The 16,193-nt window shown below is 51.2% G+C and overlaps 2 protein-coding genes across 5 annotated transcripts in view; one reads left to right on the forward strand and one right to left on the reverse strand.

Annotated features, from left to right (window-relative positions):
* The window catches only part of LOC144931170 (inactive dipeptidyl peptidase 10-like), a 675,556-nt gene that overhangs the window by 21,553 nt on the left and 637,810 nt on the right, over positions 1–16,193 (reverse strand). For all 4 annotated transcript variants that reach the window (XM_078855035.1, XM_078855037.1, XM_078855038.1 and 1 more), the window contains exons 18-21: positions 8,370–8,468; positions 4,567–4,636; positions 2,367–2,561; positions 1,301–1,355 (exon numbers count right to left, since the gene is read on the reverse strand). In XM_078855035.1, coding sequence (XP_078711161.1) covers positions 1,301–1,355; positions 2,367–2,561; positions 4,567–4,636; positions 8,370–8,468 — 419 coding nt within the window. The remainder of the gene's footprint in view (positions 1–1,300; positions 1,356–2,366; positions 2,562–4,566; positions 4,637–8,369; positions 8,469–16,193) is intronic.
* Positions 9,505–16,046, forward strand: LOC144943614 (uncharacterized). The gene is made up of 3 exons (XM_078871276.1): positions 9,505–10,221; positions 10,345–10,456; positions 15,988–16,046. Exons 1-3 carry the CDS (start codon positions 9,505–9,507, stop codon positions 16,044–16,046), a joined length of 888 nt encoding a protein of 295 aa, XP_078727402.1.

Raw genomic sequence — 16,193 nt, forward strand, 5'->3', positions numbered from 1 at the left:
ATAAATCAACGCCCGCATGTCTACGCTCCTTTGAGGTCACAGAATGAACAGCTGCTCCTTTTAATTGTATGAAATGAGGTAACTGGTCGGGTAAAAGGGGTCTCCAGATTTACCATGTGCACTAAAATGACAGTTGTAAGTCATTGCGCTCTGGTGAGGCTGCAGACTTTAATCGTGTTGGACTGTGCTACAAATAGCGCTGCGCTGTTGATTAAAAAACCGTCAAAATAAGTTAAATGTAAAATTTAGCACGCAGCACACAGACAGCTGCATTAATCTGCAGCGAATGCTGCCCACACTTTTTTGTGAACCCAAACTTAATTTCATTTTCTCACATTATAATAATTCATCAGCATAAAGCATCCAACGTTCAATTATGCTGCTTTCCTTGTTTTCCATCCATAACTGTCGTTTATAAAGAGCAGTTTCCATTAGCTAAGTGGCTGATAAAGAAAAAAAATGAGTGGCAAGATGGGAACCTCATTGTTAAAGGGCTGTCAAACTGAATTCCACCTGCTCTAAATTGCTGATGGTGCTGCAGTGGCTAGCGTAAATCAGCAGGCTGATGGCAAAGGACAAAGTGGAGTAATTGCTCACTCTGTCCAAAGTCCCATAATTAGCGACATCAAGCTGCTGATGGCCAAGTGACAGAATAATTATTCTCTTCAGTTATGGTTTCATTTAATCAAGATTCCTTTGACGACTAGAGAACAGTATTCATTTGTATGGTAACACTCTGCAAGCGTGCAGTCAGGTACGGCTGAGACTACAACACACACTTCGATCACAACAGGAATGTTAAACATTCAAATCCTAATTTCGTGCTGGCTCAGCATATCTACTCTCTCGGGTCAATAAGGTGTGCACTTTCTTTGTAGGAAGCCAACAGGGCTGCTTGTAAGTGGAGGAGGGGCCCCGCCACGAGCATGCGGAAATTCTGCCACCGGCTCTGGGCCACCAACAGAGATGGGCATAGCCCCATCAATTGTTTGAGCAGAAAGTCCCTTTGACTTTAATTTGACTTGATTCTTTAGGGACAAGTGTCATTACCAATTGTTAACATAACCGATTCCAATACGAGATGGTAAAAAACAAACAAGGAAAGGATACCTTGTGATATCTAGGCTAGGCTATATTTATTTATTTGTCCTTATGTCGCAATTTGTATAGCTAGGTTAACCTTGGATATCGATGTAAAACATCGTGGACGAATAGTGATTGCAGTACGAACATAAACAGCATTCAAGGCACTAAATTGTGTGTGTAAACATTGCATGAACTGAAATGACGGTGTAATTACCTTTCCATACACCCCAATTCGCAACTTGTCAACATAAGGAAGGTCCAAGAGTGTCCTGTGAAAACAAATGTCAGCATTTAGCGCTGCTGTAATGGCCACTATGTCTGCGTCACCCAGAGAGCTCATGGCACGGCCAACTGCGGTAAAATTGACGACCTCGAGAACTAAACACTACCCCTCCACGCGGCCGCCTCCCGTGTGAGCCACTGCACTTGGACTCTCAACCAGAGCCACTTTCACACGCAGCTGTTAGTTTTTTCTGGCGCTATGGCAAGATACTCTTTGGTTCTTTCGGTAAAGTCATGTAGGTATACAATATTTTATTTATTTTATTTTATACCTACGTGACTTTACCAAAAGGATCAATAAGTATGGATCCCTGCAGTCACGAAAACTTCAAATTTATGGCAAGATGTTAAGTATCTCTCTCGGTATACAGGCGATCGTGGGTTCGATCCCATCCCTGACGTCTGTTGTACACTGGGAGTTTGCTTTTCTCTCTCTCCCCGAGGTCACATGAATTTTTCTCCGGGTCCTCTGGTTTTCTCCTCCACATTTGCAAACATGCGCTTAGAGTATTTGGCTGCTCTAAATTTCCACGTGATGAGTCACTTCGCTGCACTATCATTTGTGGCCAGGTCGCTTCTGAAAAAAATCTACATAGCTCAGTGGACCTTACCTGGTAAAATAAAAATTTGTTTAGTTTAGTTTTGGCTTAGTTCTTGTCCAAAATTGCCCAAGTCAGGGTAGATGTTATTAATGCGTGCAGGTGTAGTGTTGCAATTCCTGCATTGCATTTTTACAACTCTTCATGGAGAAATTTCGCCCGTGCACATGAGGTGATAACATTCGAGCAAGGCATGCCTGAACCAATCCCGGTGACTTCCAAATGTTTATAGGCAAGTACCCTCTATTTTGTGTTAAATAAATAAAAAGTACATCTTTTTTACATCTCATCAGCAGCCACAAGGCATTCTGATCACTTTGTCCGTGTGTAAACACAGTGCGTCGCCGTGAGCGAAATATGGAGTGACCACTGGGCATGCAGGGGCGCGACCGCGGGCACCTCAGAGCTGCGATCTGGTCGCGGTCTTCCAATGCCCCCAGGCGGTGGTGTAGCTCGTGCAGGAGTTTGTTTCCACGGAAGCCGGAGCCCCGCCCGTCGAAACGCGCGGTGATGACACCGACCGAGCTCACCAGGTGCGTCTCCCAGTCCATTCGGAACTCCTCCGTGACCACCTGGCTGCCGGGAGAACTGTCGCTGTGCCCCGGGACAGGGGGAACGTGGAGAGGAGAAAGTGCACTGAGCAGATGGGAGCATTTCAAAGGGCACCCCCAGTGCTAGTTGTCACTGTGCAGCATGTATGTATATATGTATGTTGAACTGTACGTAGCCAACCATGCTAATGTAGGGAAGGGCAACAAACTAAACACAGTTCTAAAGAAATGAGTGTTGAATCAAGATTTAAAAGTGCATAGATGCAGAGCTTTCCTAATATCGGAAGGAAGAGCATTCCAGATGGCCGCAGAAGAGCATCTGAAAGCGCGCAATGTGGTGACCGTCTTTGTTCAATGGCTGGAGTTTGCGTTATGGTTCATGCTCCTTGACGAGATCAGCAAGGTATTGCGGTTGATTTGTGGCTAAGCACAAGGTAAGTCAGCAACGGCCTGAAAGTAGGCATCAGACTGCCTTCATTGTGCTTACTTTCAACTTGACAGTCTCAATTATTACTTAAAACTTTCGTGACTGCAGGAATCTATATTCTTTGTTTCTTTCGGTAAAGTCACGTAGATAGAAAAATAATAATAAAAAGAAAGTGAATAAAAATAAAATAATAAAAAACCCAAAACCATTCATGTAGAATGTAGCCTGCTTCTTAATCGGAGTGAGTGTACTGGCAGTCTATAATGTAGACTGTAGCCTGGTTATTAAGTTTGGTGAGTGTACTGGCAGTCTAAAGTGTAGAATGTAGTAATGGTTATTAATCTTGGTGAGTGTACTGGCAGTCTATAATGTAGACTGTAGCCTAGTTGTTAACCTTGGTGAGCATACTGGCAGTCTATAATGTAGACTGTAGCCTGGTTCTTAATCTCGGTGGTGTACTGGCAGTCTATAATGTAGACTGTAGCAATGGTTATTAGGCTGGGTAAGTTTACTGGCAGTCTATAATGTAGACTGTACAAATAGTTATTAAGCTGAGTGAGCGTACTCGCAGTCTATAATGTAGACTGTAGCAATGGTTATTAAACTGAGTGAGCGTACTGGCAGTCTATAATGTAGACTGTAGCCTGGTTTTTAATCTTGGTGAACATACTGGCAGTCCACAATGTAGACTGTAGCAATGGTTATTAAACTGATTGAGCGTACTGGCAGTCTATAATGTAGACTGTAGCAATGGTTATTAAACTGAGTGAGTGTACTGGCAGTCTATAATGTAGAATGTAGTCTGGTTCTTAACCTGAGTGAGCATACTGGCAGTCTATATTCTTGGTTCTTTCAGTAAAAAAAAAATAAAGATTTGTTTTATTTAAAAAACACGACGTTTTGATCACAACACATTATAGACTGCCAGTACACTCACTAAACTTAATAACCAGGCTACCGTCTACATGATAGACTGCCAGTACACTCCGATTTAGAACCAGGCTACAGTCTACATTAATGTTATTTTTTATTTTTTTGTTCACTTTATTTTAATTTTTTCTATCTACGTGACTTTACCGAAAGAACCAAAGAATATTGATAGTCTAACTTATTGTTTTCATTATCAGCGGAGGGATAGGGTGCTTGAAAACACCTAAGCAGAGCCAGCGAGGTACATGCTGCAAGTAACAGATTACTGTCATCTGATTACTCAAGGCAGGTGCTAGAAATACTGTACGATTATACGTCTTTGGTGTGTCATTCAATTACTGTTACTAAGCATGGACTGGTTGATTAAGTTTTAAAATTGGATTCATAAAACAAATTAAAAATATTCAAAACAACTAACGGATGAAGACGATTCATGCTACAATGCCTTAAATCTCAGCATGGATAGTGCTGCTGTCATCGCTGCAATTAAACTGTTTTGAGATATTAATTTAGAAATTAAAAAGCAATTAAATTGTGCTACTTGTGCAACGTACATTAGGTACATTAAGTGTTGCATGCGGTGTGTATGAAACCCTGCAAGATTGTCATCATTATGCTTTTAAGAACAATAACAATGAAAGGACAAGTATGGATGCCTGAAATGTCGTATACAGCACAAGGCACCACTTACACCATGAGCAGCACGGGGTAGTGTGCCTTGTCTGAAAAAGTGATGGGGAAGCTCAGCTGTAAGGGCAGCACTGCAAAGGGAGATACACGCGAAACCCATCACGAACACAATCACCAGCACAATCGCCATTTAAGGCCACGGAAATAATTGAATTCTCTCATCGATTTGTATTTCAGTGCCAAAGTAAATGAGATGCCTGGCAGCTCGTGTGTGTTGGGAGAACATTCGGGGGAAAGAGACCGAATTCCTCATCGTTATTATTATCAGCAGCTCATAGCATGTGTGTCTCTACAAAGTGTACCATATATTATGCCTGCGGAGAAATTCACGAGGACAGTCTTTTCCAAGGTGCTGGCTGTTGAAGTTGGTTGATTGACTGCCGACTTTTAAAGAATACAATGTTCATGAGAGAACATGTGGAGTTAACCAACACTACCTATTACCCGTGTCACAATTGTGAACAGATCAACGTCTTGATGTACTTGATTTTGGATTACTTTTCCCATCATGGGGCTGGGTCCTGGCTCGTTCAATCAAAAGTTCAGAACATAGACTTATAAGTCACATGTAATGCACTGCAGCATTATAGGGACGAATTTTAAAACTACTGGAATAATTTGCAATGATTTTTGGCCATGATTTTTCAGTAATAGTAACAGCAATTCTAACCAATTACATATACTTGAATTTCTTTACTCATTTGCATACTGAGGCAATTGAACAAGGCTTGCGCTCACTTGTACATTCTCTCAATTTGCACTTTCTCTTCATCTCCCTCCGTTCCTACCTTTAGCTGGTTGCAAATATTGTTCTCAGTTGCAGTCTGGGGCTTTTTGCTTGGGGGCAATAAAGATGATTTATTTTGCTAGGGCCCATTTACCCACAGAACAAGGAAACTGGCCAACAATGATCTGAAGTGCAAAGTACCATGCCAAGTATACCCCACAGCATCCAGCATATCCCTTTAAGGGGAGAGACACAGTAAGGTTATGTGTGTGGTTTGAATAACAAGGGTTTGACACCTGTGCCAAGCACAGCAATGCAATGTTATACAATGTGGGTGTGGGGGCTACTGCCCCGAAGATGCTCGGTTGAAATGTTTCAGCAACCCACGGTTAAACCGGTTATTCAAATATATGGAGTTGATGGTATACATCTATTCACTATGTGTGTATGTGTTTATAATGTGTAAAAATGTGATGTGTGTAACAATTCTCACAACTGTGCAAAACATGTATACAGTTTACTCATATTCTAAGGACAGTGTCACTGAGCCACAAGTCTATTTTTGAAGAGCACCTTGCTTGGGATGTTTGGCTCATTCCTTTATTAAATAAAATAATCATGCGTTTAGAGTATTTAGATGCTGCTAAAAATATCCAAATGACAAGCCACGTCATTGAGCTATCGTTTGTGGCCAGGACACTTCTGAAAAAGGGCTATATAGCTCAGTGGACCTTACCTGGTAAAATATAAACAGTTTTTAGTATGGTCGAAATGTTTCTTTGTGTGGATTACGTAACTTTCATCGCACAACTCAGTAGGGAGGAGTGCTCTGGCACTGGATTGGCATCACTTTAAACCTCCCCGAGTCTTGCCTAGTGACGTGTGGCGACCTGCTGAGAGGACAGATGTCCATTATACCGGCAGCACATGGCACAGCTGCGAAGGCAACAGCAGTAGGTGCTTGATAGGTGGGACTTATGATCTATATTAAATCAATAAAGGAGTCGCTGAGAGCTCAATATGGGTTCACTTAAAAACTTCTCTCGAGAATAAATTTTGGTTCAAGCACCATGTCTCATTAATTACGTTTCCCAACAAATTAAGTTGTAATATTTGCATCTACAAGACTAAACCGGGGATCATGACTGCACTAGTGTCCGTGTCCTCGGGCACTTCCCCTCGCAGATGCAGCTGCCACGTTTCCTAGCGAGTGACTCCACGCGTGACAGTAACACACACCAGGTTTGGCAGGCCCTTGTCACAACTCGCATAGCCCGTGATCACGTTCACAGGCCATGTTCCCTTGTCTGTGTACAACCCAGCCCTCTGTGTACAATGCTATGTGAGCCAATACACGACAGTGGACTGCGGCGCATTGCCTTTTTATATCTTTCCGTGAAGACACAGAAGCCACGCCGGGGCCACGGGGTGACATTTTCACTGCAGAGAAACTATACGACCGTAGCCATTGTGGCTTCAGTGGCGACAGCCACTCAGGCAGCAAACGTTTAAAAAATACGACCAACTTGCCTTCTGGTGCGAGCTTAGCCAGGTGCTTGTGCAATAAATCTTCATGATTTGATGGTCACATCCATACAGTGTTATCTAACAGAACACTCTATGACTGGACTATTACTTTGAGGTTGTTTCCTCCTAACATGTGATTGTTCTGGCAGTGGGTGAGCAGTTACAATCAGCCCAAAAACTATCAATTATCAGTGCTAGCCAATCTTCAGCGGGGGGCTTGGAGTAGCTTCCTTGTGCACAATTCTACACACAAACGTATTGAATACTGTGTCACTGCCACTGTGATGGAAATATTTATATTCCTTGGAGTGTATAGAGCACTGACTACAGAGGCGTTACATAACATTCTGTGCAAAGCCATGAGCACTTTGACATTCCCTAGTAACATCCGGATAAGCACAAAGTAAACCACGAAAAGAAAACTTTTCTAGTAAAACTATCGTGCATGTAAGACAACCTTGATTGTTTATTACTCTTAATATTCTGTCATTGATTGCACTTAATTTGCAACGACTACCAATCATGAATACCATCCTGGTATAACAGTGTGGTTAAAGCTTTTGACTCAAAATTGCAAGCCTATAGGTTAATTTTGTTTGGGTGATTAACTCAGACCTTTATCCATTTGAGGTAGATACACTTAAGTACTATTTGTTGTGAAGTCAGTAATGAATGGTATAGAGAGACACATCTTCTTTGGATGGACTGGCCACCACCATTGGAATGTGGATTTTTCAGCACTCGCTCCAGGCCATAAAACGCAGATGAGAAGCCTCCCAGCATTCATCTGAGCGAAGAAATAATTTAACTTGGTCTTGATTCAATATGCACACACATTATTCAAGCACAAGTGTTGTTCACCCTCAAACCTCTTTGGGGCTAACTGTTTAACCCCCTCAACAGAAGGTACCGATGACCCCTTAACCCACATTGCTAAAACTAGATCAAGTTTGTCAGACTTATGCGTGAGCCTGGTCGAGGTCAAACTAGACTCTAGCCAGCTGAGGACCAAGCTGGCCCACGTCCCTACGAATGGCGTGGAATTTCTCCCACCAGCTCCACGCCCTGACTCAAGCCTTGACACTCACAGCCACGTTCTCTCTCTATGCCAGCGGCCTCGTGCCTGACTTCCGGAGGGTGCACAGTCGCTTGGCAGGCATTTAGGCGCGTTAATAATGTAGAGATAATGATTAGATGCCGTTCATTATGAAGGAAGTTGGGGACACAAACGAGACATGGAGAATCATCTCCATTTGATGGCCAATGTTGACTTCCTACAGAGCAGACACAATGTTATGTTTTACATGGCAATCTACCATACAATTTTGGTGTTTCCAAGATGTACAAATTCTTGTTTATAAACATAGTTTAGGTGAAAGCATTAAGTGTGGCTCTCTAAAACCAATTATTTAAATAATAAAATTAACAGGCTACACATATTTTTGGGATAAAAAAATATTAAGTTCCAGTATCTAAGACCAAAAGCAGGAATGAGTAAATAAGCACCTGAGACAAAAATCCCATCAATATATTTTTTCAAATTCACTTACCGTAGTCATCTATATGGACATCGTGGTACTCGGTCCTGGGCATCAGCTTTGTAGCCACTGCCTCTCGAAGCAACGTATTGTTCTCCAGAGTCATGTAATCTGTCACGGTGAGCAGCGGCCCGGGGGTTACCAGCGTGCCGCCTCGGCAGCCGCTCCAGTCACATCAACACACATCGTCAACCCACAGAGTTTGTAAAGTCATTTAAAACACTACAAGAGGTTCTACATTGCTTTGAAATATCAAAATAGTTTTGGCTCCACGATGCAAAACAAATTAGTTTTTTTACGTCGCGTCTAAACTCAACCGCATCTCAAGCTTCTTTAAGAAAAAGAATGGTGCATGGGCATCCTGGAGAAATTAGGCATATTTAATAAAACGACAGTCACGGGCAAATGACAAGAGGAAAATCTTGAGCCTGGATTTGCACAATTGCTTTTCGATGGTGTCGACAGCTTGTGTGGCTAGGGTAAGGCAGTTCCATATAGAAAAGATTGACCTCCCGCTGAGCAAACGTTTATCGGGGTCTTTGGCAGAAGGCCTTGGTTGCCGGTGTAGCGAGTGCGTTGAGGGGAGTAGAGTGAGATGGTAGGAGAGAGGGGAGAGGTAGGAGAGCGTGTCGAGGGGAGTAGAGCGCGATTAGTGGAGAGAGGTAGGAGTTTCACAAACCAATTTTGGCTTGACCAATGTGAAATTGGTTGAATTTGTCGCATGCTGAAACCATACTCAGACCCTCAATTTTCCAATAAATAGCACCTATCACTCTGTAGGGGTGTCAGGGGAAGGATTCCCACCAATAGATGGGTTAGGGGGAGGGGTGATCGAGGTGATATAAGGAGAGAACGGGCGGGAAAGAGGGGCCTTTTGGCGGGAACGGGATTGGGACGGCTGGCGACAGGTGTGAATGGAAGGAAAGGAATAAAGGACGAGACCCCTGCAATCTCGTGTCGGCTCCTCTCTACATTTGGTGGCAGCGGTGGGATCCTAATGGCTACAAAGAAGAATCCTCGCGGGAGGGAGCCGAGGGAGGAGGAAGCAGGGGCCGGGGATCCTTCACATCCTGGGCAACAAGGGGGCCTGCTGTCAGAAGCAGCAGAAGGGGGCCCGGATCGCCTGGAGGATCGCATGGAGGACCGCATGGCCCGCGTGGAGAGGGCGCTCCAGGAGCTCTTGCAGAGGCTCCCTATGGGGGGCCCGCCGGCACCTGGACCCCCACCCCCACGCGTACTACGGGAGGAGAGGCCACGGGAACCGGACGCCGACCAGCCGGCCGGGCAGGAGCCGCAACCAACCTCGTCACGCCAGCCGCCGCCGCTCCCGCCAAAACCCCCAGGGCTAAACACCCAACACGGAGAGCAGGTGGCCGGACGGCCGCGTCGGCTGGGGCCCGTCGACAAGTTTGTGGCTGAGGAAGAAGATTGGGAGGAGTTTGTCCGCCGATTCGAGGCTGCCTTCCACGCTCTCGAGTGGACAGACGAAGAGGCCCTACGAGCGCTGCCATCTGTTCTGGGCAAAGAAGCACTCTCCTCTTACACCTCCCTTCCCTCGCACAGCAAGTCCACGCTACAGGCGGCCTACGAGGCTTTGGGGGAGATCTATTGCCCGGCGGAAGGAGCCTTTAAACGGTTCCAGGATCGCCAGCGAGGGGCTAAAGAATCCCCTTTAGCCTACAGGGGGGCGCTGCTCGTGTTGGCGAGGAGAGCTTTCCCTCGCCTGGCTGAAGAAGCGCTCGAGGACCTCGTGGTCGAGCACCTCATCGCCTACGCTTGCCGCGCCGGCGTTGTAATGCCCGTAGTGACGCCGGAAGAACGCACCTCGCTGTGGGCTGCCCGGACCATCCAAGCCCACGAGCAGGTCATGGGCCGGGCGCCACCCGTGGGCCCGGTGGCTGGCGCGGCGGGGGGGAACAGCCGAGCCGTTGCCGCGGCGCTACTTGGTCCAGCGACACTAACCGCCGAACCTGCACCGTCACCACAGGCTGCCGGTGGGGCATCTGGGGACGGACCGCCGACGTCTGAGACGGAGCCATCGCTACGGGAGGTGTACGCGGCGATCCGGGGACTGGCGGAGCAGAGGGACCAGCCGCCGCGTCGCTGGCAGCCGCCTCTACAACATCGCGCCGAGCCCCCCCGACGCAACGCCCCGTGGGTCTGCCACCGTTGTGGTCGCGAGGGGCATGTGGCGAGGGGGTGCCGCACGGAGCCGGAGGCCGCCAACGTCACCTGGAACCTGCCGGGGCCGAACGCCGACAGGAGCCAGGCGAGTGACGCCGTCCCACCCGGCCTCTCGGGCGGGCCGGGTAATTACAATTCCGACGCCGCGAACTCACCGGGAGTCTCCTCGGGGTGGGCGCCGGTGGTGTCGTTTCCCGGTCCCCGCTGTTCTGGTCGGGGGAAGGGGATAGCGCCGGGGCCTGTGGTCGCATCGCGACCCGGAGTGGCGTCGCGAACGGACGTGACGTTGCGTCCGGAAGTGACGTCGCGGTCGGAAGTGGTGTCGCGGATCGCGCCGGGAATTGCGCCGGGGCCGTGGACCGCGCCTGGAATCGCGCCGGGGCCAGGGACCGCGTCGGGGATCGCGCCGAGGCCGGGGACCGCGCCGGGAGTCGCGCCGACGCCGGGAGGGACGTCGCGGACGGAGGTGACGTCGCGGGCGGAGGTGACGTCGCGGGCGGAAGTGACGTCGCGGCCGGCAGCGACGTCGATGCCGGGCGTGACGTCGCGGGCGGGCGTGGTTTCGCGGGCGGGCGTGGGTTCGCGGGCGGGCGTGACGTCGCGGGTGGGCGTGGTTTCGCGGGCGGGCGGGGTTTCGCGGGCGGGCGTGACGTCGCGGGTGGGCGTGGTTTCGCGGGCGGGCGTGGGTTCGCGGGCGGGCGTGACGTCACCGGCGGGCGTGACGTCGCCGGCGGGCGTGACGTCACCAGTTACCTGCAACGCCGGCGAGTTGCCAGGGGCAACGGCCCGGGGGCGGAGGCAGCCCACACGATTGACATTGCGCCCTGGAGCAATTCCACGACCCGCCTCACCACCGCTTTGCGACAGAGCGAGACGGAACCAGGGGGACCACGCCCCCGTGACAAAGGAAAGGGAGGGGCTCACGGGAAGGCCCACCCCCCAGTCCCCACCGCCCCCTACAATGGGGGGGCCCCCCCACACCACAAGGGGGGCCCATCCTACGTCACCTAGGGGGGGCAATTTGCACTACATAGAGAGCCCAGCCCGCAACCCAGGGGTAAGCCCACACTATGTAACAAGGGCGCGTTCACCCTGCTGTGACGCACTCCAAAGGGAGGAACCCCATCTTCAGTCCATCCACACCCATCCCCCATCATTTCACCATGCACCACAGGATAACGAGACGCCGCCCGGTCAGTGGCCGGACTCAGCCACACAATGGAGGAAGCTGGCAAGGCGGGTGGTAGCGGCCACGTCAGGAACCTCGGTCCTGGTCGGTGAAATCGCGGGAGTGTCGGCACGTATCTTGGTCGATACGGGGGCATCAGCCACGATCATCTCGAGCACCATGCATGAGATGCTGCCGGATAAAATCCGACCTTTAGTCCCCGTCAAGACAACGTTCATTGCAGCAAATGGAGGCAGCATGGGCTTCCTGGGCCAGGTTGAAGCCCCGATACAGATTGGGCAGCTTTCGGTAGCAGGACCCATCCTTGTCTCCGCAACGTTGCCCGTACCCTGCCTGTTGGGGACGGACTTTCTGAGGCGGATGCCAATGAAAATCGATCTGGCCAATGGGCGGGTGGAAGTCCAGGGAACGCATCTCCATTTCCTAAAGGCGGAGGGGGCCAGCCGGGGTGTACCCTACGTGCAGGCTCTGGTCAGTAAGTCTGTCTCCATTCCCCCGGCAGCCCAGATGCTGGTTCCGCTGCAATATCGGTCCCCCCTCGTGACAGCCCGACCAGACTCACCCATCCTGGTGTCTCCGGCGTCAGCGGCCATGGATCGTCATGCGCTGGTGGGGGCCGAAACTATTGTACAGAGGAACCAGCATCTGTTCATTCAGGTGCTGAACACCTCCGATAGAACAGCGACGGTGCAGGAGGGAACAGTTCTGGCCCACGTTAGTCCCTTGTCACTAGGAGCCCCAGGGACAGAGCCCGAGCTTGTAGGCAGCATCAGCCAGTCCGAGGACAGAGGGGCCAAATCGTGGATGGACCAGCTGGCGGGGCCTGAGCCGGGATTGCCGCCCGACCAGAAACAGCAGCTGCACTCGTTATTGCAGGAGTTCTCGGACGTGTTCAGCCGGGGACCGTTCGACCTAGGGCGCACAAATCTGTCACAGCACCACATCAACACGGGAGATGCCGCACCCCTGCGCCAAAACACATATAGAATGAGCCCAATGGAAAAAGGGCACATTCAACAAGCGGTGCAGGAGATGCTGCGGGCCGACATAATTTCTCCATCCTCGAGTCCCTGGGGGGCACCGGTGGTCCTAGTCAAGAAGTCAGATGGGTCACTGAGATTCTGTGTGGACTTCCGACGCCTCAATGCCGTCACGCTGGCCGACGCATATCCCCTACCACGTATCGACGACTCATTGGATGCACTGGCGGGAGCAAAATTTTTCAGTACGCTGGATTTGTTGTCCGGGTTCTGGCAGGTCCCACTAGACGCGGACTCCCGGCCTAAAACAGCATTCCGGACACCACAGGGCCTGTTCGAGTTCAACTGCCTGCCTATGGGCCTCCAGACGGCGCCGGCAACGTTCCAACGCATAATGGAGTTGGCCTTGGCAGGCCTCCAATGGGAAACGTGCCTCATCTACCTGGACGACGTCATTGTTTTCAGCCGATCATTCGAGGAACACATTGACCGATTGCGTCAGGTGTTCCTGCGGTTCCGGAACGCGAACTTGAAGCTCAAGCCGTCGAAGTGCCACCTTATGCAGTCGTCGGTACGCTACTTGGGCCACGTCGTCAGTGAGTCGGGAGTGGCTACAGACCCGGAAAAGACGGCCTGCGTGAGGGCCTGGGCTGTTCCCACAACGGTTCCGGAGGTACGCCGGTTTGTGGGTTTCGTTTCTTACTACCGCCGGTTTGTGCCCAACTTCGCAACCATTGCCAAGCCCTTGCACGTGTTGACGGCGAAGAACCAGAGGTTTTATTGGGGCCCTCTGGAGGAAGAGGCATTCCAGCAGCTGCGCTCACGTCTGACAGATGCACCACCATTGGCCTTTCCGGATTTTGGCCTCCCCTTTATCCTGGACACGGACGCCAGCGATGTGGGCATCGGCAGTGTTTTGTCGCAAGTCCAGCAGGGTCGGGAGGTGGTTATCGCCTATGGTAGTCGCGTGCTTTCATCAGCGGAGCAGCGCTACTGCGTCACACGTAGGGAACTCCTGGCAGTCGTTCACTTTGTGCAGCAATTCCGACCCTACCTGTATGGTCGCAAATTTACGGTCCGCACTGACCACGCGGCCTTGCAGTATTCGCTCCGCATCGACCAGCCTTCGGGCCAGCTGGCCAGATGGATAGAACGCCTGCAGGAGTACAGGTACCAAGTAGTGCATCGCAAAGGGACCAGACATGCCAACGCAGACGCATTGTCCCGACTGGTGCCCCAGGGCCCTTGTGCATGCACCACAGGCGGGGCACGCTGCAAGGAGGCGAGGCCGGAGGGGACGGTCATCGCTCCTGTACGCACGGCGGAGGGCGCACAGGGTGAGGTCCAGCTGACCGACCACGACCTGGGGCTGACCTTGGACGATTGGAGACGGCTACAGCTGGAGGAAGCCCCACTGCGAACACTACGCGCCTCAGCAGAGGCAGGGGGGGAGGAGTACATCGTATGGGAGGATCTCCTCATGCGATGGGACCCGACAGGGCGCCGGCGATGCCTGGTAGTTCCGGAGTCGCTGCGTCAACAATTGGTTATGGACGTACACGGCCGCCAGCTGCTGCACCTGGCAGGGCGGAAGACACTGCACACATTACAGGGTCGGTACTTTTGGCCAGGTATGACCGCTGACGTGCATCGATGGGTCGCTACCTGCGTCGAATGTGCGCGGCGAAAGCCGCCACCCCGGGTAAGCCGGGCGCCCCTACAGCCCATCACGGTGACCAGGGTCAACGAATTGGTTGCGTTGGACATCTTGGGACCGCTGCCGGTCACGCCACGGGGAAATAAATACCTGTTGGTCGGAGTCGAGTACTGCACGAGGTGGCCGATGGCGTGGGCCCTCCCGGACCAAACGGCACAGACCATCGCCGATGCCTTCGTGGGAGGCTATGTCCTTGATAAGGGGGCACCGGAGCGGTTGCTCACGGATCAGGGCAGGAATTTCTCCTCACAGCTATTGAAGGACGTCTGCTCTATCCTGGGCACTAAAAAGGTCCGAACATCTCCATATCATCCCCAGACCGATGGGATGGTAGAGCGGCTTAACCGCACCATAGCGGCCATGCTGTCCCAAGTGGTGGACGAAAACCATTCCGACTGGGACCTCCACATTCCATCGGTCTTAGCGGCGTACAGGGTGGCCCCACACGCGGCGACGGGGTTCTCGCCGTTTTTCCTGATGTACGGACGGGATCCCGTTCCGCCTATTGAGGTGCAGCTGACGGACATTCCGGCAAGAGCCGACGCATGGCCGAAGGCACTAAAGACCTCCCTCATTTATTTGAGAGAGGCCCGCCAAGCAGCCGAGGCCGCATCGGCCGCGAGCCAAGAGAGTAATGTACGGATACGGGAGAGGACAGTGACAGCCAACCCCTTTAAAGTCGGGGACCAGGCATGGCTACACTGTCCTCAGGTGCCGGTTGGCCTCTCACCAAAGCTGCACCGACCCTGGAAAGGGCCGGTCGAGGTCATCAAAGCACTCCGACCGCAGTGCGTCCAGGTCCAACTGGGTAAGCGACGATGGTTTGTACACCCCACCCGCCTTAAGCCATACATCTCTCCACCGTCATCTTCACCAACATCACCACCAACATCACTGCCAACATCATCATCATCCCTACCCAGGCCAAGGTCGCCGACCACCACGCGCCGACCGGCAGGGGGTTCGGTGCCCTGTGTTCCCTTGTCACCTACAGCACCCCATGTGAGGCCTGACGGAGCGGCGGCACGAGCGGGTGCCGGAGAGACAGCGGCGCCAGGCAAGGCGACACCGGCACCACCGAACCAGGGACCGCGACGAGAGGGCCTTCGAAGGAGGGGGCCGCCACGGTCATCTGCTGCCTGTGGATGTCCGGGCTGTTACGGGATGCTGGCTGGAGACCTGGGCAGGCCGCGCAATTGATTTGTTGTGTTATATTGCATTGTATGGTTGTGGGGAGGGGTAAGGGCTGTCGTCACTGTCAGTGGTGGGAGGCATGGGGAGACTTAAATGGTCCATGGGGGAGGCAGAACCGAGGACGGTTATTTTTTCTCCGGGGGGGGGGGGGGTGATGTAGGGGTGTCAGGGGAAGGATTCCCACCAATAGATGGGTTAGGGGGAGGGGTGATCGAGGTGATATAAGGAGAGAACGGGCGGGAAAGAGGGGCCTTTTGGCGGGAACGGGATTGGGACGGCTGGCGACAGGTGTGAATGGAAGGAAAGGAATAAAGGACGAGACCCCTGCAATCTCGTGTCGGCTCCTCTCTACAACTCCATCAACAGATGAAGCTGCACTCGATACTGAGCTGCCACCCTGTCTCTACATCTCCCATCTCTATTAGACCTCCTACGCAGAATTTCAGAACAGGCTGCTGGCAAAATGATAGTGAAAATATTCTCACCATATACTCCAAGGATAATTGATTTAAATTGTTTATACACGCTGCGTATACCCAAGCTGTCAAATCAATTTGTGTTCATTATGTGTC

This window comes from Lampetra fluviatilis, chromosome 1 (genome assembly GCF_964198595.1).
Source record: "Lampetra fluviatilis chromosome 1, kcLamFluv1.1, whole genome shotgun sequence".
NCBI classification, from domain to species: domain Eukaryota; kingdom Metazoa; phylum Chordata; class Hyperoartia; order Petromyzontiformes; family Petromyzontidae; genus Lampetra; species Lampetra fluviatilis.